At 41.1% G+C, this 22,928-nt stretch overlaps 2 protein-coding genes and 1 long non-coding RNA gene across 4 annotated transcripts; 1 reads left to right on the plus strand and 2 right to left on the minus strand.

Annotated features, from left to right (window-relative positions):
* Positions 1-287: 287 nt before the first annotated feature.
* LOC134016432 (uncharacterized) lies at positions 288-3,387 on the minus strand. The gene is made up of 4 exons (XR_009929511.1): positions 3,207-3,387; positions 2,561-2,630; positions 1,824-1,891; positions 288-858 (listed from the first exon to the last, which is right to left on the minus strand). It is a non-coding gene; the product is annotated as an uncharacterized LOC134016432 (long non-coding RNA).
* A 6,497-nt stretch (positions 3,388-9,884) lies between these two features.
* On the minus strand, positions 9,885-16,830 carry mrasa (muscle RAS oncogene homolog a). 2 transcript variants are annotated; one of them, XM_062456829.1, is made up of 6 exons: positions 16,717-16,830; positions 13,345-13,551; positions 13,016-13,169; positions 12,760-12,859; positions 12,358-12,437; positions 9,885-11,782 (listed from the first exon to the last, which is right to left on the minus strand). In XM_062456829.1, the coding sequence occupies exons 2-6, from the start codon at positions 13,535-13,537 to the stop codon at positions 11,683-11,685; spliced, it is 627 nt and encodes a 208-aa protein (XP_062312813.1). In that variant the 5' UTR covers positions 13,538-13,551; positions 16,717-16,830; the 3' UTR covers positions 9,885-11,682. The 2 variants fall into 2 exon arrangements, with proteins under 2 accessions (XP_062312813.1, XP_062312812.1); XM_062456828.1 differs by lacking the exon at positions 16,717-16,830 and adding an exon at positions 16,399-16,648.
* Positions 16,831-18,777: 1,947 nt separating this feature from the next.
* On the plus strand, positions 18,778-20,625 carry tmem177 (transmembrane protein 177). The gene is made up of 2 exons (XM_062456831.1): positions 18,778-18,971; positions 19,407-20,625. The coding sequence occupies exon 2, from the start codon at positions 19,452-19,454 to the stop codon at positions 20,382-20,384; it is 933 nt and encodes a 310-aa protein (XP_062312815.1). The 5' UTR covers positions 18,778-18,971; positions 19,407-19,451; the 3' UTR covers positions 20,385-20,625.
* Positions 20,626-22,928: the final 2,303 nt, after the last annotated feature.

The raw sequence follows: 22,928 nt of genomic DNA on the forward strand, positions 1-22,928 counted from the left end.
AATGACTAAGAAGAAATTTATAAAAACGCAAGAAATACATAAACCCCAAGACAAATGTCTGTAAATTTACGGTATTACTCAGTCAATTTAAAGAATTTATAGATATAAAAATGTTCATTGGACAGTGGAAAAACAAGCTTAGTACATAAAGATAGCTACATTTACGGCCAATCAATGTAAATGTAGGCTTTCTAGTAGTTAATTTATGAAAATGCCCTGTGTACCAACAGTGATTCCCTGTAGAATTGTGGTTGTGCCAACAAAAAAAAACTACAACAATGTATAAATACTGAATATGTACTTTTAATCAAAAAGGAATGTCAGCACATTTACAGTATTAATCAGTCAATTTAAAGAAATTATAGATATAAAAATGTTAATTGGACAGTGGAAAAACAAGCATACTTAAAAAACAGCTACATTTACAGCCAATCAATATAAATTTAGGCTATCTAGTGGTTAATTCATGAAAATTGGTCCAGCATTGAGCAAGATTGCTGTGAACCGGGCTGCAACGTTATATAGGGCAACTGTGCATGGTCAGTTAGTGTCACTAAAAGTTCTGTTTTTGCAGCTGACAGGCTCATATTATTAAGTGTCTGATGCTGAGGCTCCATGATGATCTTTTGAAATGCCTCAAAGGTGTAGCGGAGCTTTGTAGGGTGCTGCATGTTCAAGGCATAAGAGCCCAAACAACATTGCAGAAGCAAGTGCTACATTCTCAAGATCTTGAAGCACCATCACACCTTCGAGGACTATCCTGACATCAGAGGGTTCACTGCTGGCAGTGTCTTTCACAACATAGATCCCCACTGTCGTTCTCTCCATGGCACTGAGGAAATCGGTCTCAGCCATTTCCTGGTCAAAAGAAAAGATACAATTCTTTAATGATATGTTCAGCATCTTTTCACTTGGCTTGAAAACAACCGGTTAATAATTTCTACCTTCCATTAAGGACAAACCATATCCGAAAATAGTTTAAAAAAAAACGTAAATAGATCCGATGCCCCACTGTTTATGACCTCCGACCCAGGCAAAGCCGCTGCAGGATGAAAGGTAATGTTTTCTCTTCAATTTTTTCAATTCAATTTATTTGATCAAGAGGGACAGTGTACATTCATGAACATTAAAATGTAAATGCACCCAATTATATCCAAAAGGCTAGTTTCCATTGGCAGTCTTCCTTCTGTGTTTGAATGTCGGTCTGTATGTGTGTGAACAGGATTACGAAAAACTACCAGCCCGATTTGTATGAAACTTGGTGAAGGGGTGTAGCATGGGACAACATAATTCTGACCATGATTCGTCATTAGGCTCCTTAACGATCAGTGCAAAAGAGCTGCAGTTCCTGTGCAGAGACAGGAGAACTGAGCAGAACAACCATCTCTCCACCTCTCCATCGCAGCCATAGCACACCTGAGAGGTCACGACAGTTAGCCAGACTCGTTAGATCAGAGAGGTATATTAACATCGCATCGTTTGAGTATCGTAAAAGTCGAGACTTCAGGACCCCGGGTCTGGACTGGATGGAATCCTACAGAGATGGCGTTCTGTCAGAGTCTCCTATGTATGCACAGGAACACTGAAGCAATGTAAGTGTCTCTTTTTAGTACAGGTTTACTGTGCAACACTAGTTCACTCCCATGTTAAAACGTTGCTAAAACTCATGATTACCGAGATCAGATTGTTTTTCATCGCCGTAGGTTTTGTGTTTTGAAATACATGCAAGTGAATGTCTGTGACAGAAAGAACCTCCATCAACGGTCTTGACATAAACAGTCCACACAACAATAATGGCAATTGCAATTTCATGTAGTACTCACCACAAAAACTTGGGCCCACGGTTACAGAGCTGACTCCAGGTGACAATGTAGTGTGAGAAAATGTAAATCTGCAGCAACAGAAAAACACAAGTATCATGCAAGCAATTTCTCCCGTGTGAGTGTTTGAATGTCGGTTTGTTTGTGTGTGAACAGGATTAAGCAAAAACTACCAGCCCGATTTGTATGAAACTTGGTGAAGGGGTGTAGCATGGGACAACATAATTCTGACCATGATTCGTCATTAGGCTCCTTAACGATCACTGCAGTTCCTGTGCAGAGACAGGAGAACTTAGCAGAACAACCATCTCTCCATCGTAGCCAAATCCCACCTGAGAGGTCACGACAGCTAGTCAGACTCGTTAGATCAGAGAGGTATATTAACATCGCATCGTTTGAGTATCGTAAAAGTCGAGACTTCAGGACCCCGGGTTCTGGACTGGATGGAATGCTACAGAGATAGCGTTCTGTCAGAGTCTCCCATGTATGCACAGGAACACTGAAGCAATGTAAGTGTCTCTTTTTAGTACAGGTTTACTGTGCAACACTAGTTCACTCCCATGTTAAAACGTTGCTAAAACTAATGATTACCGAGATCAGATTGTTTTTCATCGCCTTAGGTTTTGTGTTTTGAAATACATGCAAGTGAATGTCTGTGACAGAAAGAACCTCCATCAACGGTCTTGACATAAACAGTCCACACAACAATAATGGCAATTGCAATTTCATGTAATACTCACCACAAAAACTTGGGGCCACGGTTACAGAGCTGACTCCAGGTGACAATGTAGAGTGTGAGAAAATGTAAATCTGCAGCAACAGAAAAACACACGAGGGCTTCACTTAACCAAACTTAAGTTAGCCTACACAATTCCCCTAACTCAACATTACTCAACAAAACACCCCTATTTAGACAGTTCTCTGTACAGCGGCACTTTGCCAGCTCCACAATTAATTATCTAATGAATTAACATGCTTTTATCAACTATGTACAACACTAACATTGAACAAGTGCCTTCGTTTTTCATAAAATATTTCCTACCGACCTAGCTAGCTAGCAGCTAACATTATACTGAGGTAAGAGGAAAAAAATAAAATCAACATAACGTTATAGTAGAGATGGTCTACAAAGCCACACATTAGTCATGCAGGTCATAACGTTAACCGAATTTTAGGATTGCAAATGGCAGATTTAATTAACTGACATTAGATAGCTAACGCTAGCTGAGCTCTATAACCCCTGATCTAGCTAATAGTCACTCTAAATAGCTAATGCTAACGTCAGCTAGCAATTTGCCTTCAGTTTGGTAAAAGTCCATTCCGTTTTGACAAAAAAAGGTTGTGAAAAACATATAACGCACTATATCAGCTTAACATTAACGTTACCTCTGAATCTCTTTGTCTCTTCTTCAGTCAGTATAATTCCTGAATCCTATAACTTCTGGAGCAGCTGAAACCTCCATTCTTCTCCGGTTTTCGCGCCATGTGCGGCAGTGACAGTTGGGAGAAGCAAAGTGCTACTGCTACAACCACTGCGCATGTGTGAACCTTCCTCATTCAAAAATCAACATTCAATGTTGTCTCCGAGATAAATATTTTTACTGTCCAATTCATTGTTGATTTCACAGAGTTTTCTGTTTACTAGCATTAATAACAATAGACTTACTGTTTCTAATCTCCTAGGAAATTCCTTGACAGCCCTGAGGCAGTAGTCATCCCATCTCCCAACATAAATTTGGTCACACCATGGGTCACACACTGACATCTTTCTTATTGCATTTGTACCCCTATATGTTCGAAAAAATGTACATCTTTCCAAACCAAGCACAAGTCATATCATACATTTCTGTGTTGGTTACAGGGTAAATTTGTGCAACAAATAAGTTACTTTTTTATAAACTGGGGCTTTATCCCATGACTTGTCCAGATCATATGCTGGACTAAAAGGTTGGTGCCAATGTGAAAGGTTTTACTCAGAATGCATTTTATAGTGGCCCCAATCGCAGAGTTACTTTATGCATAATTTTGTGGAAATGACCAGAAAACTGACATTAGGCCTATTTGCGTTACAAATCCTACCGGCCAACACAATGGTAAAGTATTAGAAAACTAGAATAATGTTCTTAGTGTTTTGGACACTGTGCATTTTTGGATATGTGTTAGCAAGATAACCTACCACTATCAGTAGTTAAAATAACCTGGTGACCTTGTGTAGCCAGAACAACCAAGAGCTAATGCTCTTAAGACAGTGGAGATGTTTGTGGACTACTAAGAATACAGCCCCAGTAAACCCTGTGGAGTCCTTCCGCTTCCTGGGCACTATCCTCTCCCAGGACCTCAAGTGGGAACTGAACATCAGCTCCCTCACCAAGAAAGCACAACAGAGGATTTACTTCATGCAGCAGCTGAAGAAATTAAACTTGCCAAAGACAACAATGGTGCATTCTACACAGCCATCATTGAGTCCATCCTCACCTCTTCCATCACTGATCTGTTATGATCAGATCATCCATCGGATGATACGCTGCAGTCTGCTCTTGTCCTTGGCAGTGGCAGCAGCGTATCATCTGCACTGCTGAGAAGGTGATCGGCTGCAATATGCCTACCCTCAAGGACCTGCACACCTCGAGGACCCTGAGGCGAGCGAGGAAGATTGTGGCCGACCCCTCCCACCCTGGACACACAGAAGACTGCGGTCCATCAAGACCAAAACCTCACGTCATAAGAACAGTTTCTTTCCTTACTTACAATAGGTGCTTACATTTACAGTTAAACAACTCTAAGTAAACAAGTACAACTCAACTATATATTGTACTAAAACATAACAAAGTTCTGTTTAATGGGCAATGATGAATAGAACTTGTATCCACCATCCATTCTTGTGAAGACAAATACACCTCAACCATGTCTCAATAAATGTATGTTCTCTATCTCCAAGGAGGATAATGTGCATGGTAGCATCGGTTTGTCTAGAAGAGATCCAGAAGTCAAGAGCCCCAGAGTCCCCTGAAGTTCATGAAGGTCACAGACTCATAGAAAGACAGTTGGCTATTGACTATTATGTTGGCATTTTTTTTGTTTTAGAGCTGTTAACACAGACCATTGTCTGTTTTAAAAATTTCAACACAGCACTTTTGATACTGGCCCAATGTTTTTGTAATATGGAATAAAAGGTGTTACATAAAGTTTAGACTCTTGACTATTTTTTTTAAACGTGAGGCAGGCTTGGTGACAATACATGCATTGAAGTCATTAAAGAGGCACTGGACCATATAGATATTTCTGTCCTGCCAGGGGAAGCATGGGTGCATCCTTTCTGCTGTTTATTCCCAATAATAAATTACTTTTGTGTCTGTACAAATACTACTAATTAGTTTAAAAAACATAAAATCACAATTTTAAAGAAAACCCAATGACCAACGATTTCTGTAATTTCACATGCATTTCTTCATTATTATTAACCTGAAAAAATCTGTTAAATATTACCTCCCATGTAATGTAAAATTACATTTGAATCTGTACAATTACAATGAATTGTCATTAAATAAACATCATATTCATGTTATCTTAAATTAAGGTAAAATGCCTGTGATTTTAAGGGTGTAACATTTATTTGACATCAAATATTGGTAAATCCGCAGGCATATCATTGTTTTATGGAAAAAGAGGAAATATCTGTAAAAAATACAGTGCATTTCATGGTAAAAAAAACGGTTATTTTTTACAGTGTACAGTCAGTTTTTTTTATTTGGGTTGTCTTGCTCATACAGGTCAGTCTTCAACATGACAGTAGTTTACTTTGAGTCATTCATAGCTTTCTTGAGCACGCTTCCCTCAAGTGCGGTAAAGTGATAGCCTACTTTACTTCAGTGACATCTTCCGCTGCAGTGCTGTGGAACTCTCCGAGGTACTGAAAGTTCACCACGGGATTAACAGTGCGGGTGTGCAACAAACCACCGAAGTAACTGTACTGTGCTGTGCTGGTAATAAATCATCATGTGACGGATAGCAGAGTAGCAGCCCCTACCATTTTTCATCTGTAACTCAGTCCGCGGTTGTTTTTACTACTTAATTTTGTCTCATAAGTCTTTTGGTAGCCTAATGCATGTCTCAAGCAGAGAGATATAAATGGAGAGCCATTGTTGACAACAACGTTTACACCTAACGTTTAAAATGCTAATATACCTTTGAAGAGTGCAGTAGAGCGCCTTTTATCAACAAAACTAAAGAACAAGTGTAGACATGTGAATAGGCTTTCAGAAGCTGCATTTTAGCTTACGAGACAGTGAAGTGGTGTCTTTAAAGTAGACATGATTGGCATCATGTCTTCGTGATATTCACTCCCATTTATCTTCGGACATAATGTTTTATGTAGCCGCTAAACCCCCCAAAAATCAGTGTTGACGTGGTATGAAGGAAGACATATTCAAAAATACATAGCGTAGTAGAATTAATTTTTAAAAATGGTGTTACTTTACATGTTCCCACCACTTAAACAGGCAAACTCGGCAATTGTAGGTTAACATTATGCAGCTATCAATATCAATCATTTGAAGGAAAAGGATAAAGATCGCCAATTACGTTATTTCAAATGTAGAAGACGTTCTCATATAGCCAGGCTGAAGAACGGCACCGAAGCACATTTCTAACCTTTAAAAGCTCTCCCATGCTTACTTCAATGTTAGTTATTATAGACCCAGGAGGGGGGCGTCCTGAAGGAGTCAACAGACCCAATTTGTAAATTGGCATTAGCTTTTAAAAGGCTTTTATCTTTCATCGCACTTTCTATAAACCTTAATGTTCTATCTCTCTATGTGTCTCTGTCTCTGTTTTTCTGTCTCTCTCTATCTATCTCTCTATCTATCTCTCTCTTTCACTCTCTTTTTCAGCGGATGTCTCCGAGACGGCCGCCATCATCCAGGTGTTATCGTCAGAGACAAGAGAGCACCCTGGGGTGTTGGCATTTCCGCTCATTTGAAAGGTTCGGCTTTTGCATCTCTGACTAAGACTACATAATCAGGAAAGTCAAAGGGATCTATTTAGCATGGTTTTCCAATTTCATAATAAATTAGCATGCAAAGCTGTATATAACTGTCATAGGTTAAAGAATAAGCTTTGCATTTAATTGGACTTCATCCAGTTTTCACAATATTTAATGTCTGAGAATGGAAAAGGTGTTTAGGTTAAAGTTACAGAACAATTCATTTGAATTTCTAATGTATGTGGCTCCTGCCCTCATTAATAATGTTCCCTAAAATGAAGTATGGTAAAAAAAAAAAAAAAAGAATCTGAATTTCGATAAACAAATGGGCATTGGGATTGTTTCTCATACATTGATTATATGATATATGTGGCCAACCACACTATGACACAATAACTTGGATCTATCTTGTTTTAATTCCAAGTTTTGATTGCCTTGGTGCGTGTGTGTGTGTGTGTGTGTGTGTGCGTGTGTGCGTGTATGTTGTCCAGGCTGAACTATTGTTTACATTGTCATTTAGCAGACGCTCTTATCCAGAGCGACTTACAATAAGTACAGGGACATTCCCTCCCCGAAGCAAGTAGGGTGAAGTGCCTTGCCTAAGGATACAACGTCAATTGACACGGCCGGGAATCGAACCTGCAACCTTCTGATTACTAGTCCGATTCCCTAACCGCTCAGCCACCTGACTCTCTTGTTTTGATTAATCATTTTGCCTACTCCCCCACAGCTGCTGGTTGGCAGTTTGATTTCTGAACAAGTTAGTGGGCACATTATCTGTCTCCTCTTGACAACACAGTGCCAACTCCCTGTCCCCAGAGTCAAGATGTCAGGCACTGCCTCTGGCAGGACCAGGTACCAGTGGAGACACACAACCATGTCTGCTTCCAGTAGCGAGAAATGAAAGACTCTGGCCTGATTTACTCTGTTCATATATTCATGTAGTTTGTTTGTGTATTGAAATGTACAGAGCACAGTTTGTACGTGGATTTAGAGGAAGAGTTCCTCCCATTTGGGACACGGGGAGAGGGAACGGCATGAATGTCTTGCTGCTGCAGAAACAGGGTAGAGCATATCGCGAAAGGAATAAATGGCGAGCAGGCTTGCCTCTTCAAAGTATGGTACTGCATGTACAGCATGAGATATCACTCCAGTTGAGTTCATCACACATCTGGTACTTGTGACATTCAGAGCGATCAGGTATTCTAGTTTCATTTCTAGTTAGAAAAATATGGACGGATGAACAACAACACTGGTCGCAAGTGTAGAATCCCAAAATGTTTAATGCATTTGGTTGAATAAAGCACCCTTTTGGGATGCTCTCATTCTTTGCGTAAATAAAACAAAACTTGGGGGAAATCAGCAATACTTTGAGTGAACTTTACAAGAATCTAAACAGAAGGTTAGCTTTGCAGATAAGCTTCCAATCTTGGATTTCCTTTAAGGCATTAAGATCCCCCTTATTCCTCTCATTGACAGACTTCATAGCGATAGGATATTTTGTTCCATCAAAATGTTCAGTTTTCTTATCATTCAGAAACAGGGTCAACACATGGCCGGAGGCAGACTGAAGTCCTGATTAGAACCCACAACTATCTACTCCTTAATCCTCAGTCTCACTGATCCCTTACACTTCCCCAAAACGCCTCCTCACACTGCACCAGATATTTCTCCTAACACTTATGTACACACACACAGACGGAATTAGCAACACTGTGGGGGCGAGACGGCACTATCACACCCTACCAGCTCTACAAAACTGGTGGTGGACCAAAAATAAAACACCCTACTGCTAAGCTGAAATGAATTTCAAAATGTAGAACAGAGAATGTTGAAAACGAGACATCGATCTTAAGCCAGAAACAAAGCTCTCAAGAATGGCATGCATGTTAACCTTTGGCACCTTCTTTTTTGAACAGGAACCAACAGTGATGTGCTGTATATCAGGGACTCAAGAACATTGGCTGTGGACTGAACTTCCATCTGAGGTCATTGAGATAAGGTATTTTCCTCACCTTGACTGAGTAAAATGCTGTAATTGCCCCCACTTTCATCCTCCAGTTAACTCCACTCACGTCTGACTACCGCAACACCAGCTGAGGTGAAGGCAGAGATCACAACAGAAGGACCTTGTTGGCATTTCTCTCATGGATATACTTTCAACCCAGCATCCAATGTTTACTTCAAGGCGGTTTGGTTTAGATGTACCCTGTGTCTCCAATGTCATCCTTTTATAATGAACTATTTAGTATGTACAACAGCAGTGCATACACAGTGTATTGTTTTGAAAAATCCAGGAACAGATTGTTCCACTGCATCAATACGTTAGAAGGCACTGCAGTTCACGATTGGGATGACAGGAGATTGCATATGAATAGTTATTTCAGAAATATCTTTGTCTCTCTCAAACACATGCACACTTCAATAGCTTCTACTTCTCTGTTAAGACATCCAAGAGCACCTGTGCGTTAAAGCACATTGTGACTGGCAATCTTGACCCAGAATATTCAGATTAATTACATATTTGAGAAACCAAACATTCATCCAGGAGAACAATTAATTACAGGCACTGATGAAGAGGCAGCTGCTGCAGCATGATGTAGACTGTTATCAAAGATAACAGTTTCACATCATTCTGCATTGCTATCTTCTGTTATTTACAAAAACTATCATATGACATTTTGAATATGACTTATTGAACAGCTGGGGAAGACTTTATGGATACTTCTAGTTTTTACTTCAGTCTGCATGTGTCCATTATTGTAATGTGTAAAATAAATATTAATTTTGACTGTGGGGTGAATGTATTTCTTGTAGGAACAATACAACAGCGCCATCACTTGGCATGAGAGCTATTATTAATTGAAAATGTTACTTTATATGACCACTAGATGGTGCCAACAGCCTGGTTGTCAAACAGGGCTCACAGCTAACCAAGACCTTGGTTCACACTTTTCATTCAAGTCTATGAAAGGTGATTTGTGGTGAAACTTAAGACCGTGTGTGTATTCTTGTGACTGACCCTCCTTCTATAAGGACAACCAAAAAAGCATTCCAGCAAAAATGAACATGCAAACAGTAAAAACAAGTAAATAAACCAATACTTTATTTTTATTCTTCAGATAATGAAACCCTGAGGCTAGATTGAAAGGCCATCATTTTGGGAGCCCTGTCTAGCTCTTCAGTCAGACATTAGCCAGTTATCAACACAATGAGGTAACAGGTACAGTAATAAATTATTCTTTTTTTTTCTTTTCAAAAACACTTGCAAGAACTGTATATCAACAATACAAAAAGTATCAAACATAACTGATATGATAACCTTTCTTCAGACAAACATTTATTATCTTCTGTATTCGTTCGTGATACTGCCAAAGGTTGCCATGTCTGTTGCTTCCAAGTCCAGCAAAAGGAATTCCCTTGCCGACTCCAGGAAAGGTTTAAAGAAGGAAGCATCAGACACGTAATAATTTCAACTTCCTATCATGCTAACTACTGCTGAACTGGGAGCCAATGGAGACAGAACTCCATCCCAGTTGAACTTTCACAAACAAACTTGTACGTATCAGACGCTTCCTTCTTCATACTTATTTACTTTTCTATTTTGTTATTACTCCACTTAACAGAATATGAAGTCTCTCTTGACCACTGTAACTGATGGACAGGCTTACACAGGCAGATTGGGCTACATAGCGACAGGTACATTTTTCTCCTTTTTGCATGAAGTCTTCTATTATGCCTTCACTCTCATTTGCAGATTTGAAAAACATGCTGATATGAAAGTCAGAAATCGATCGTTAAAAGTGCAAAGTTATTTTCTTTTCGTCTATTTTCAAGAGACGATTTTCAACGAGACAAAAAAAAGCCAAAAGTCATTTTTTTGTGCTTAACAGTACAAGCCATTTAGTAGGTTGTTAAATATTCTCCGCCAGACAAAAAGCCAGTCATCTTGGTGCTTCCAGTGAGTGGTCCCCTGATTGCTCTGTGACCCCTAATGTGACCCCTAGTGACCCCTCTGTGACCCCTAGTGACTGGCAGCAGCTTCTTAGCTAACCCCTGAAATGCAGTCACATCCTGTGCTAGTGCCCGGGGCCATTTACAATTCCACTAGAGGACGCGGTTGGATGTGTTGGGTATTACCACAGGTCTCTGTCCTGTTTTGAGTGATGAAGCATGGGCTGCCCCCAGAGTTGTAGCATGTATTTGAGGTAATAGACTATGATGCATCTTAAGGCTAATAATCTTAAGCAAGAGTTTGAATGCCTGCTACTCAACCAGTTAAACTTCTTATTACATAGCCTTTACACTTTTCATTTTTCCCAGCTTCCACCAACTTTTTTTTTTTTTTCTTCTTTTTACCACAATTTACTTGCTTTCATTTCACAATGAAATCCAACACTATGGAGAACCACAATCACAATGAACACTCACACAATGGGTTTTCACCAACGATAGCACAAGCACCTGAACCATGGGTCCCGCCACACACCCCAAACCCACCCTGCCCCAGACCCTTCCAGTATCCCCCCCACTACCATGCACAGCATCATCCCAGACATGGAGCAACACTCAAGTCCACTGAGGCATGTCACTGGAGTGCTATCCTTGGACTGGTCTGGGGCTGGGGGGGGGGGGGGGGGGGGGGGGAAGAGGAGGATGAGGGTGGAGGAGCATCACAAACATTAGTCCACCCAGCTAAAGGATTTGCACCCCATTCCCCAATGAGACGGGTGGATGGGTCTTGTGTCAGCTAGCCTTGCATCCTTTCCTCCCTTCATTCCTCTCTGCTCTGATTCTTGGTCCCTCTTGTGCCGTTCTGATTCCAGCCCTGCCCTGCGGGGAGGGGGAGGAGGAAGATGAAGAGGAGGCAGACGAGCAGGGTCACAACACCACACAGTGGATCCTGTGAGAGCCTGTTGAGCGTTCACTACGCCACTTGGTCTTCTTCTTCTTCTTTTGGCAGCGCTCTGGAACCTGCTGCCTGCGAGAGCAGGGAAAGAGAGGAGGTGAGAACCTTAGACATGGTGTTAGCCTTCAGGCAGACGAGTGAGGCTGAGGAGCAGAGCTGGGACGATGTTTTTTATATTAGAGTGAGAGTGAGAGAGAATGAGAAAACATGTGAGAGAGAGGCTGTGTGTGTGTGTGTGTATGTGTGTGAGAGAGAGAGGGTCTACTTTACACTGACAGATAGGGGGCCTCGTTGGCTCACTAATAAGCCTATCTCAAACCTTTTGTGGAATCTGTGGGCCCTCCAACAGGATATGACCTCATACTAAATATCAACACAAACTGGATTCCTCTGAAATTACACGTCTGTTCATACAGGAAATGGCTCTCTTTTTTCTCTCTCTTTCCTTCCTCTTTTAACTTTCACTGGCATACCAGACTCTCATTGTCTGTAAAAGCTATGACTAGATTGGTGTTCTTGGTCAAGTCGAAAGTGTTTGCCTAAATTATATGTTTCTGTCTAAGAGCCATTGTAAACCTGATATATCCTATTGTTCTAACCCAGCATGTGTGCATAAAGCACCTCTGCTTAAAAATGTTTTGACTTACCTTATAACTCTGACTAACTCATGAAAGGCCTTGTCCACATTCATGGGAGGATCCTTGGCACTTGTCTCTATATATGTAATCTAAGAAAATCACAATCACAAATATGGTTATCCAATAATCAGTAATAAAGCATTCACATTTTCTCCAGACATTCTAAGTCATTTGTGTCCTCCTAAATAGCCTATGAAAGAGCTATGGATGGCTTGGCCTGAGCCTCAGTGTGATCCCACCAAGCCTAAATCATACCTTACAGCAAAATGCTGACTCAGCCTTCTGCTTCCCGGCACACAACAACTTCTCTCCCTCCCAACATCTTCCCATGAATCTCTCCCTACTCCTTTCCGCCCCGCTTGGTCTGGACTGTATTTTCTGTCTTGGTGAGCAGACTGAGGAGACACTCACATTGTGTTTGGCAGCCATCTCATGTCCCTGCTCGCTGGTGATTTTACGCAGATGAACCAGGTCCACTTTGTTGGCCACCAGCACCATAGGGAAGGCCTCCCTGGCGGGCATTGGGAGGCACAGACGGAATTAAAACACAGTCTTCTACTCCATTTTGAGGCAATAACATGGCTGGCTTGGCTAAACTGAAACAGAAGCATTAGCTGTGGTCCATGTCAGAGACTTGCCACTCCCTCCTTACCATGTGGCACCTCACCTGTCTTTGACCCTGAGGATGAGCTGGTGGAAGCGGTCCACATGTTCAAAGCTGGCCTTGTCTGTCACAGAGAACACAATGAGGAACCCATCGCCCGTCCTCATGTACTGCTCTCTCATAGCACTGAACTCCTCCTGACCAGCGGTGTCCAAAACTGAAACACAACACCCAGATAGAAAAAAGTTCAAAACAAACTGTACTTCTCTGAATATTCAACATTTCATGCATTTTTGTAAATCACCAAAGAAAAGTTCAACAGCCAAAAAATATTTCCTGCACCCGAAGGAAAAGTATCATGAAAATCTCAGGGGAAGGTAGATCCTTATTACCATCTAGTATGGCCCACTGTCCGTCAATCTCAGTGTGTTTCAGGTAGGAGTCCTCGATGGTTGGGTCATAATCTGGTACAAAAATCTTCTGGAAGAATTGAATGGTGAGGGCGCTCTTCCCCACGCCCCCGTCCCCCACCACCACTAATTTGTACGTGGGAAGGTTGTCACTAGGGACAGCGCTAGTTGCCATGGCAATGGCTACACCTGGAACAAAAACAGGGGTGGGGGGGGGTTGTAAGAGAGGGGTGTTGTTACTTAGCAGCTGCAGCGATGCCATGTAGCAGCGGTCTAATCATCGCCACGGAGACAAGAGGGACTGCATGGAGAGTGGTGCAGAGTACAAGTGAGCCAAGCACCACAGAATAACATCAGCCATCGACAATTCCTCCTAGCTTGACTGATCAAACGTGATGTTCAGAGTATAGCTGTAGCTTTAGACAGCGTGGCTCTCAGCTCACTTCAGATCAGAGTAGCATTCACCAAGTGAATGACTGAAATTAAACGGGATATGCAACTGACCCCACATCATTGTAGGCATAATAAGATGATTCCATCCTCCTTGTTCTTTTAATGCTGTGTACAAAGTGCAGCTAGTACAATATACATACTTTCAGAGAGGGCTGGAATGATGCTCAGAAAAACCCACAATGCTACACGGCAGGAGGAAATCCAGTCATTATCTCAGGCTGAAACACTCCCATAATGCATTTAGAAAGTTATAGATCTTTCTTGTCCTTTGTCCCTGCCACATACAGTATGTATTGCAGCACTTCATATTACAAATGGTAAAAATGTGAAGAAAACTAGAATAATGCAATGAGTGAGGAGCTAAAGTATCAATTGAACAGTCAATTAATGTCTGATGTAAGCGTGTGTCCGTTAAACATTTTATTTCATCTTATATCAGTAGTGCACGGTAGCAGAGGCTTACAGATTTTACCAGAGCTTGCAAAGCTGTACAGGAGCGGTGGGTTACACAGACAATCTAAGGATAAAGAAAGGAGTCAACTGAGGACAGAAACTTGAAACGTTGTGTAATAATATAATAATATAGAAAGTAGATCAAGGGTCAGAAGTGCATAGTTCTACAGTATTTCAGAAACAAGGAACATTCTGTACCAGCCACATCGCAAAGCACCCACTTCTCAGCTACAAGGCACAATCATCACAATGATTCTCAGTGGTTGGAAAAGCGTAAATCGTGTGAAAACACAAAGACGCTACTCTACTTTGACATCCATTTTGGTTGAAAGGCAAGTCTGAAAACACATTTTTGGGTCGAATGTTAAATTGGATGGTGGTATTTACACCAGCTCCAGGCACTGAGAGGGACCTGCACAGCCTGTGGGTAGCGTCACCTACGTTGGGCTAGGCTTTGAAAATGAGCAGGGCACGGGCCAGGCCAGGGAGGCAGTAAGGTGGAAAACATGAGGCACCAGGCTTCAGCAGGCAAGCAGGAAACAGCTGTCAGCTGAGGTCTACAGCCCCTTCCTTCTCACTACAATGGAAGGAAGGAAGAGGTTTCCTTCCCCACTGCACCCTGATCCAGTAAGTCACAACCTACAGACGGACAAGACTGCACCACCCATTCACACCCCAACATGACATGGCAGGAAACATTTAATCAGTCCCATTATCCATCAGGTACTTGAAGCTCTGTACTAAACAGTCCCATGCAGATATACACCATAGAACTGTGTTTGTTCTCTAGGTTTCTGAATCAACTAAGGAGTATCATGGATGTCAAGAAAGCACAATTTTTGTGTAATTGTAGTTTAGACATGTTTCAGTTAGTTCTTCTAATGGAAGGCAAAGGATTAGTTTGCCAGGTGTTGATTTAACAGTCCAAAATTAGCGGGTCATATGATTATTGTTTCCGATGATTCACCAGAAACATCCAACTTAATATGCGGTCAAACTGATTTCTGCAATTCTGAGCCAAAACACTTGGCCTTCGAAACAAAGGGGAACCATCCATAAATGGATCATACATGTTATATATATGCAACCTAAACAGAGCAGAAGAGTGGTAGGACAGATTATATCTAGAACACATGCAGCCTGATCAAAAATCTGATCACACCACACATCCATAACTGGTCATACCATGTCCCTGAAAGTCTTCAACTGTACATGACTTGGCTAGATCTCATGACTACTGTGATAATTGCTGCTACACTGGTCCACTTGAGACTTCTCAGGGCATGGAATGTATTAGTCAATGTGATCAACTTTGGCATCTTGTTGACTCTGCATTATGCTGCCTCTAAGGAACTGACAAAGCCAAAGATAGTGATTTTCAATGGTAGACCTTTCTCTCTTTATTATTTCTAGTTTGTCACAGTTCATCCCAGAGGATTGTAATGGCTCACAATCAATCAACACGACTGTTCTTTATAGACAAGTCTGTCACTAAGAAAGTGGCAAGAGTTCAGGTATTTTACTACTCGTTGTTGCATTATCTGATGATTTCACTTTTCTATTCATAGAGGGATGGATATGTGTAGTCTTCTGAGAAACTACTGAGAGCTGCAGCTGGTGATTTCATTTAATGATCTGGGTCATCGATAATCTCTCTGAGGGAATTTCCTAAATGTATTTTTTCTATCCCAGCATGAATGCCACTGGAAACAAATGGAAGATATGGGCTTAACCAATGTAGACTGGGAAGCCAGAATGAACAAATACTGCATGAGATTTTCAGCACTGTGATCAGCTCAAAATGACAGGGGAACATAGTGACAAAACGTCCGAACATCCTAAGGCCCGTTTTAAACAACGCCGCCGCCCCACAAGTAGCCTATATTTGTTGCTTCATCTTCTTGAGAAGTTTGCAGCAATAAGCAATTTCCGCAAATGTAGCCTAAAATTAATGGCCGTCGTTTTCCATTAGAAGGCGATAACATTAAATCGCTTGGAGAATAAGTTAAATCGGTTGACATACTAGACTTATAATAAACGAACATAGCCTAATCTAACAATGATTAGGCCACGTAAATGTAGCATTCAGTAGCTTATTTCAACCTTTTTTTTTATGAAAACGCAACTTACTATTGTATGATATGTTTTCTTGGGCACAACCTCTTCACGTTCTGATTGTATTCTTCATCCCTCGCCCTGATGTCAGATCAAAGCCACAGTTTTGCCTTTAAAATGAGAGCGTGCCTCACACATCCGCACAACAAAACCGTTGTATTGCAAATCTTTATATCGCAACAGCTGATACTATAAATAGAATACCATCACAGGGGTGGACCTTCTGCCGATTAGAAATTAAACCCATCAGAGTTTTCCTCCATGGAAACAGTGAGTAAATAAATAAAATTGCAATACCGTTGAATGGCGTGTTATCATATGAAAATATTTTACCTCTAGAAAAACTGGAAATCTCCCGAGGTGGTTAAGCAGTCTCCCTTTCAGAGAGAGTGGGCTGTTCCGTTATGCCGCGGCACTCAGACTTTCTTTAAAGGTGTAGTTCTTTCAAATTCGGATAGACTACAGTTTGGGGGCGACACATGTGATGTGAAATTACACTACTCAAATATTCAGTCATGTTATCCGATCTAAAACATATATTTTGAGCCAATACGTTTTTATTAAATTACATTAGATATAAGAAAACAATCAAGTGGAAGGATGGGTCTCTGCAGAGCAGTCTATTCATGCTTTGTAGCAAGCTGATTCAACATCACATACAGGAACTAATAAACCAGTTGCAGGGAGAAAGGTAGTTAAAGTGATAAATAATCTGATTGGGGTGGGGCGTGGGGGTGCTCGATATCACCCTCACTCTCATAAATAAGTCATGCATTAGATTGTGCTGCTGCCTTTTACAAGGCTCATTGCAGTGGCTAATAGGTCTGAAATGAAATGGACAGCACTCACTCTCTTTTGCAAACAGTATACAGCTGTTCCGGTAACCTCTTTCTACCTCTCAGAAGCATGTTCCAAGATTCCAGGAACACCTTGGATTTATGTTCCATGCAATGATCTATACTAATATGGTGCAAGAGGAGAGTCATTGGGGAATGAGAAACTGGTGTGAGTGGAGATGTACACATAGGCCTATTGATTTTGCTTTTGTGAATAGCAAAAAGGCAATCAACATGCTCTGGATTGATGATCAATTGATCACTCCATGATTTATTGCTGAACCAATGGGATTTTAATTTGAGTATTGATTTAAAGGTCTCTTATTCATTTGCTTACTGTACATAAAGGGTCACATTAATACATGTAATTTAGTGGATTAACTGAAATATGTTTGCATTTGTAACTGAGGTATCGGCTCAAAGGAAGTTCATTACTTGTGGTATATGTAAAGTATACAACAGTATATACCAATATACTAAAGTATATACCAGGTTCTTGTAATTGATGTTGAAAAAGCTTACAGCAAAATGTTACAATATCATGTTCTCAATTGATTCATGTGCAAGTAAGGGCTGTAAAACTTAAATGATATACCATAGTGATCTTAATACAGACTTTACATTTTGTTGCCATATCACAGCATCTCTTCATTAATTGTTATTTTTTACTCGTTTGCCATGCAAGTATATGTTACCCATTGCCTAGTAACATCACACCATGGACTAAAAGGTGTCCATAATATTAATGTGAGTGCAGAACAATCGTAAGGAAACTTGTCTTTCATTATGACAAACTTGCCCCTCATAACTGAATGCCAAGGTGAAGACAATATGGACATCATAACTGGGTTATGTATGTTTGCATAGACCACCATACCATGGGCCTGCACAGAAGTTCATTTTTATCTGCATGCTAAATATGGGTAACCTAATTCTAACTGCTTGGATATTCCCCACATTTTTTCCAGAGCTAGTTGCCATGGTGACTGAGCACAGAGGAGCCCTCTCACTCAGGGTATATCTCCACAAATCCTATGTAAAATGGTGCATTTTGCCATTACTGGTATTTAAAATAGTAACATTTCACATAAATGCATGCTATTTTCCAAACAATGGATTCTATTCTGTTAACTATTTTCATATTCACATATGTCTAATAAGGAATTACTCCTGCTATGGTGTCACATTCAGTCCTTCATTACCATCCTTTGCATACTGTACTCAAACAGCAGCTGCTTTAAAATGTCGTAGCAGCTCACATATCTTAAACACTTATTAATCTCATCCATGGAGCACACACAACACAGTTCTCCAATCTGATTCAATTTGATTAATTGTTATTTATCATGTATTGTCACATGTTAGCTGCTAATAAATATATATTTTTAAAGTAGTTCCAATAAATGCGTGTGACAGAAGAAGAGTGATGTAATTACGCTGCTATCAAATGCTGGGGAGGACCTAGAAGAATAAAACAGAAGCAGAAACAGCTAATAGAATGCTCATTGTGGTCATCCAAGAACGGCTCAATCATATGGGGGTGTTTGACACAGAAAGCCTGGCAGAAGCAAAGTCACGCGCACGCAAATACACACGTTCGTATCAAACAGTTCAAATGTAGTTTTACAGCACCAGTAAAGTTGCAGCTGATGACATAAAACAGCACCAGGGACGCAAAATTGTCGCGAAACTAGGTACCTCTACAACGTACTTTACGGCTTACAGCTGTCCTTGTAGCGATGTCCCTTACATGTGAGTTGAGGATTGTGCAACAAATTATAAAACATAACATGTATGGCAATATATAGTTTCAAACTCGATGCAAGTAATAGTTAAGTCAAATGTTCAGGTAATGCATAATTTTGGTGCTTCGCTTATGGAGCTATCTTGCTAGGTAAACATTTAGACTGTTTAGCTAGTAGTGCTAATCCTGCTGATGCTACATGATTTAAGGCTTGACCACTCACTCTTAAGTAACTTCACCAAAACTTTGTCATGGCGTTTTGCTGTTAGCAACAGCGTCAGAATTTCGTTACCTTTCTTTCTCACATTTCCTGCTTTGTAGTGGAGAACTGAATGTATTCAAATTCAGCAAAGATCTTCGTATATTTCGAGTAAAAAGGAATACCAATCAGACCTGTGTTGATTATATAAACACCATTGGTTTCTCTTTTTTTCTACTCGCAGATGCATCCTTCTAAAGTCTGCTGGTAACAGGTGGGCAGGTGGACCATGGCTTCTCTCTTTTTAAAGTATTCTGCGCTTGCACAGAAGTATCGTGTGCAGCTGCTTGTTGCAAGCTGTGGCAGTGTGTTTGCAGCCAACTTGTTCTACCATGTGTTTCCTGACAACACGTACAGGAAGCTGTACCAGGCATGGACTAAAGGAGAGCCAGCAAACCTCTCAGACAAGCTGGATAATGTCTTCCAGCAGGTGCTGAAGGACTATAATGTCAGCTTCCCGGACGGCTATAGCGCCTTTGCCTCTTTCGGCTTCCAACCAGTTGGGGCAGGTGTGCCATGGCTGCCCGCTGGTGCCCAGATTGGCATTCCTGCCAACTTCAACAGCACGCAGGACGACCCTGCAGGAATCACTAATCGTACCATTTTCATAAACGGAAAAGAGGTGGAGTGGGATAGTGACATTGGCACCACATTGAAGGATGCGCTTGTATTCTCCCCCGATGCCCAGAAGTTTGCTATGGCGCGCGAGGTGGCCCGTCTTGAATCAGGGGGGCCAGTCATGAATGCAGTGGTAGCTCCAACTTGCCTGGCAGGAGTGTGGATATATAGTGTGACCCTTAAGCAGATCTTTGCTCTGCACACAGGCCCAGCTGTCTTCAGGGGTATGGTCAATCTGGTGGCACTGAGCCTGGGTGCTGTTTCATACTATCTCACCACTGATGCCTTCACCCAGTGGCTGGACTACAGATGTGATCGCTGTGCTGCACGCCTGTCCCGGGACTATGCCAAAGGAGGGGTGGAGTTCTATGACAAGATCCTGATCAGGAACAAGACACTCCGCTCGCTGATGGGCCAAAAAGGGGCAGATATGTATTCCCCCAGTGGGAACCTGTTCCCAGCCAACCTGCTGAAACTGAGGCATGCCCCATACACCTCCAGGAGAGATGGCATCATGAACCTGCTAAAGGAGGAGAAGGCATAAGCAGATAAGGAATTTGACTGAAGACTGACTGAAAATTGAATCAATTAGGTATTTAAGGTGAGGGAGCTTCAACCACATGCAACATAGTCTAACTATTGACACAGGAAGTTAGATACATCAAGTTGCTTCTTTTTGTCTAATACTGGTTATCATATGTGTGGGTTAAATATGCTGCCTAAACCTGCACTTTTGTGTTGCTGTGTATATGTACTAGTGAAAGACATTAAAAATGCTTTCTTAAGTCTCTTCTCATGATCATGTGTTGTGAAAGCGACAAAGATTGAGGAAAATGGCTGTGACAAAGTGATTTTGTGAATTGAAGTAGCCATTTGGTCTGTTTCCCTGTTCCATTAATGTGCTTCTCTTGCCTATTCCCTGTTCTTCTCCCCTGATAAGCCTTATTTTCTCCTACACTCCTCTCATACCTGACTAAATGACTAAATGTACCTGCTAGGACACACAGAATGTGGTTTCTGGCTCAAAATACTGTTAGAGAAAGTGTCTCTCAAGCTCTTATCACACACAGGCCCTGACATAGGGACAAGCCAGATTGTTGAGGATAGATGAACGAAAGTCTTAGACGTACAAGTGTCCAGACGATTACACACAAACACACACAAATTCATATACACACGCAGCCTGTTATGGCGTATGACGTTATACCGACCCTATTTGCTCGAACTCTTTGATCAAAGAGTTCGAGTGGTTAAGGAAGGTTGGATTTCTAAGATTTTCTCATTCTTGGGTTAATCACAAGGGGAAACAAATACAATGCATCTCAAACCCAAATCTCTGGAATTAGATTGAAGGAATTATCAAATTTACGCAGGAACCTAAATTAAATTTGCATCAAGGGCAGTGTAAACGGGCTACAATTGTTCGCCACATGATGTCGCCCTGGACCAACAGCGTGTATTCTTGCTGTGTTGTCTGCCCAAAATTATATCACTGTATTTTAGAATTGTTATAATTGTGTATGGTTTTCAATCAAAACTAGAACTAATAGGTATTTGGCCAGCATTACCTGATTTTATGATCCTACTTTTTATTTTACGATAGCATTGAATGACAGCAAGCATACTTTCGCGATTAAGCCGGAGTGAGCGCTCCCACAATTTTACCACGCCTCTTTAACATACGACTCCGCCCCTGTGCACCGGTGTCCAAGGTTGCGCCATTAGCTACATTGAGCCGGTTTGTTGTATATGAAGTCCCTACAAAATACAAAATTCGTAATAAACATGAGGGAATATATTCTTCATAACCATAATACCTAAAATAATATTTTTTTAACTGGCTTCGCCCCATTTCTGAGCAGCTGAGGTTTCACTTCATTCCAACTTCATATTTTATTATTCTGTCTGGACACTGCTCTTCAGTTAGCTCTGGTATGCTTTGCTGTTGACTGCTAGGGCCCTGCGGGTAGGTTACAGGGTGCACTGCTTATCTGGCCCTGCTCAGTTGGTAGGACCTCTGTAGGATACTTGCGCTCTGCTGTTAGGACTTCACAAAATATAATCCCTGACATAATTCTATAAGAAAACTGAACATAAATGTTTTTACTCTTTTTTACATAGCCTACTCACATATGGCCCTGCGGGCTAACAATATCAATGGACAAACGAGGGCGTGTTCATACGAAGTAGAACGCCCATTATCTAGAAACGCGCAGTTGCAACCAACCAAGACTCTGCCTGGCAGGCAACGGGAACGGGCTCAGTTGAAAGTCAGAAACCCATTATTTGGAATCCACTTCTTTCACCTTTTCGATGTTCAATATTCTTTTTCATAAATGTAAGGGATTGTAAATATTATTGTATCGGTACGAGATCACAACTATTGATTCGCCTCAGCCAATGGTTTCTGTGGCTTGCGTAAGGAATATTCGTCGCCGAGCTAGTCGGAGAATCGAACCAGGAGGCCCCGCGCAACTGAATGTGTATGAAGGCTCGAACTCGAAGTGATAAAGATGCGGTTTTGTGGGAGTTCGCAGCGGATGAACTGAAGTTGGATTTTCAGTCTCACGCCCTCAGCTTACTTTCTTCCATAGCAAAAAAATCTATTCATTAAAAACTGGACACTCCTGGAACTGTTTATGACGGTGAGTTCTGACTCAATAACAATCTTTACTGAAAAGTAGCGAGCTAGCTTTAGCTAATGCGGTTCGTATCTCATATGCTATCACTGGCTAGCTAACGTTAGTTACATTACTACTAGACTAGCTAGCTAAGGTTAGTTAAGCTTGGAGTAATTAGCCACGCTATCCGCTTTTGCGTTCTTACAAGTTAAATGAAGCTAACTAGTTTAGCTATACAGCAAAGGTTGTTAAACATTACTGACCACATGCATACCCAGGTACTAGTTTAGCTAGTAACCTACAACCCCATTGAGCTAGCTGCTAACTCTTTAGCTGGGTGTTACTAGGTAGTTAGCAGCTTAATTTAGTTTGCTTATTTTTAACATTAATTTCGCATTTAAAACTGTAATTGTCAATGCAGTATAGCGTATATTGTAGAATGTAGGGATGCAACATCCCACATGAAG

This window comes from Osmerus eperlanus, chromosome 3 (assembly GCF_963692335.1).
Source record: "Osmerus eperlanus chromosome 3, fOsmEpe2.1, whole genome shotgun sequence".
In the NCBI taxonomy this organism is placed as follows: Eukaryota; Metazoa; Chordata; class Actinopteri; order Osmeriformes; family Osmeridae; genus Osmerus; species Osmerus eperlanus.

Excerpts from the sequence above, each read along its gene's own strand:
- mrasa (XM_062456829.1), bottom strand. The coding sequence starts at position 13,537 with ATGGCAACTAGCGCTGTCCCTAGTGACAACCTTCCCACGTACAAATTA. Across the intron at positions 13,170-13,344 it reads ACAGTGGGCCATACTAGATG|TTTTGGACACCGCTGGTCAG; the intron begins GTAATAAGGATC and ends GTTGTGTTTCAG. Across the intron at positions 11,783-12,357 it reads GAGTTAGTCAGAGTTATAAG|GCAGCAGGTTCCAGAGCGCT; the intron begins GTAAGTCAAAAC and ends CTGCTCTCGCAG.
- tmem177 (XM_062456831.1), top strand. The coding sequence starts at position 19,452 with ATGGCTTCTCTCTTTTTAAAGTATTCTGCGCTTGCACAGAAGTATCGT.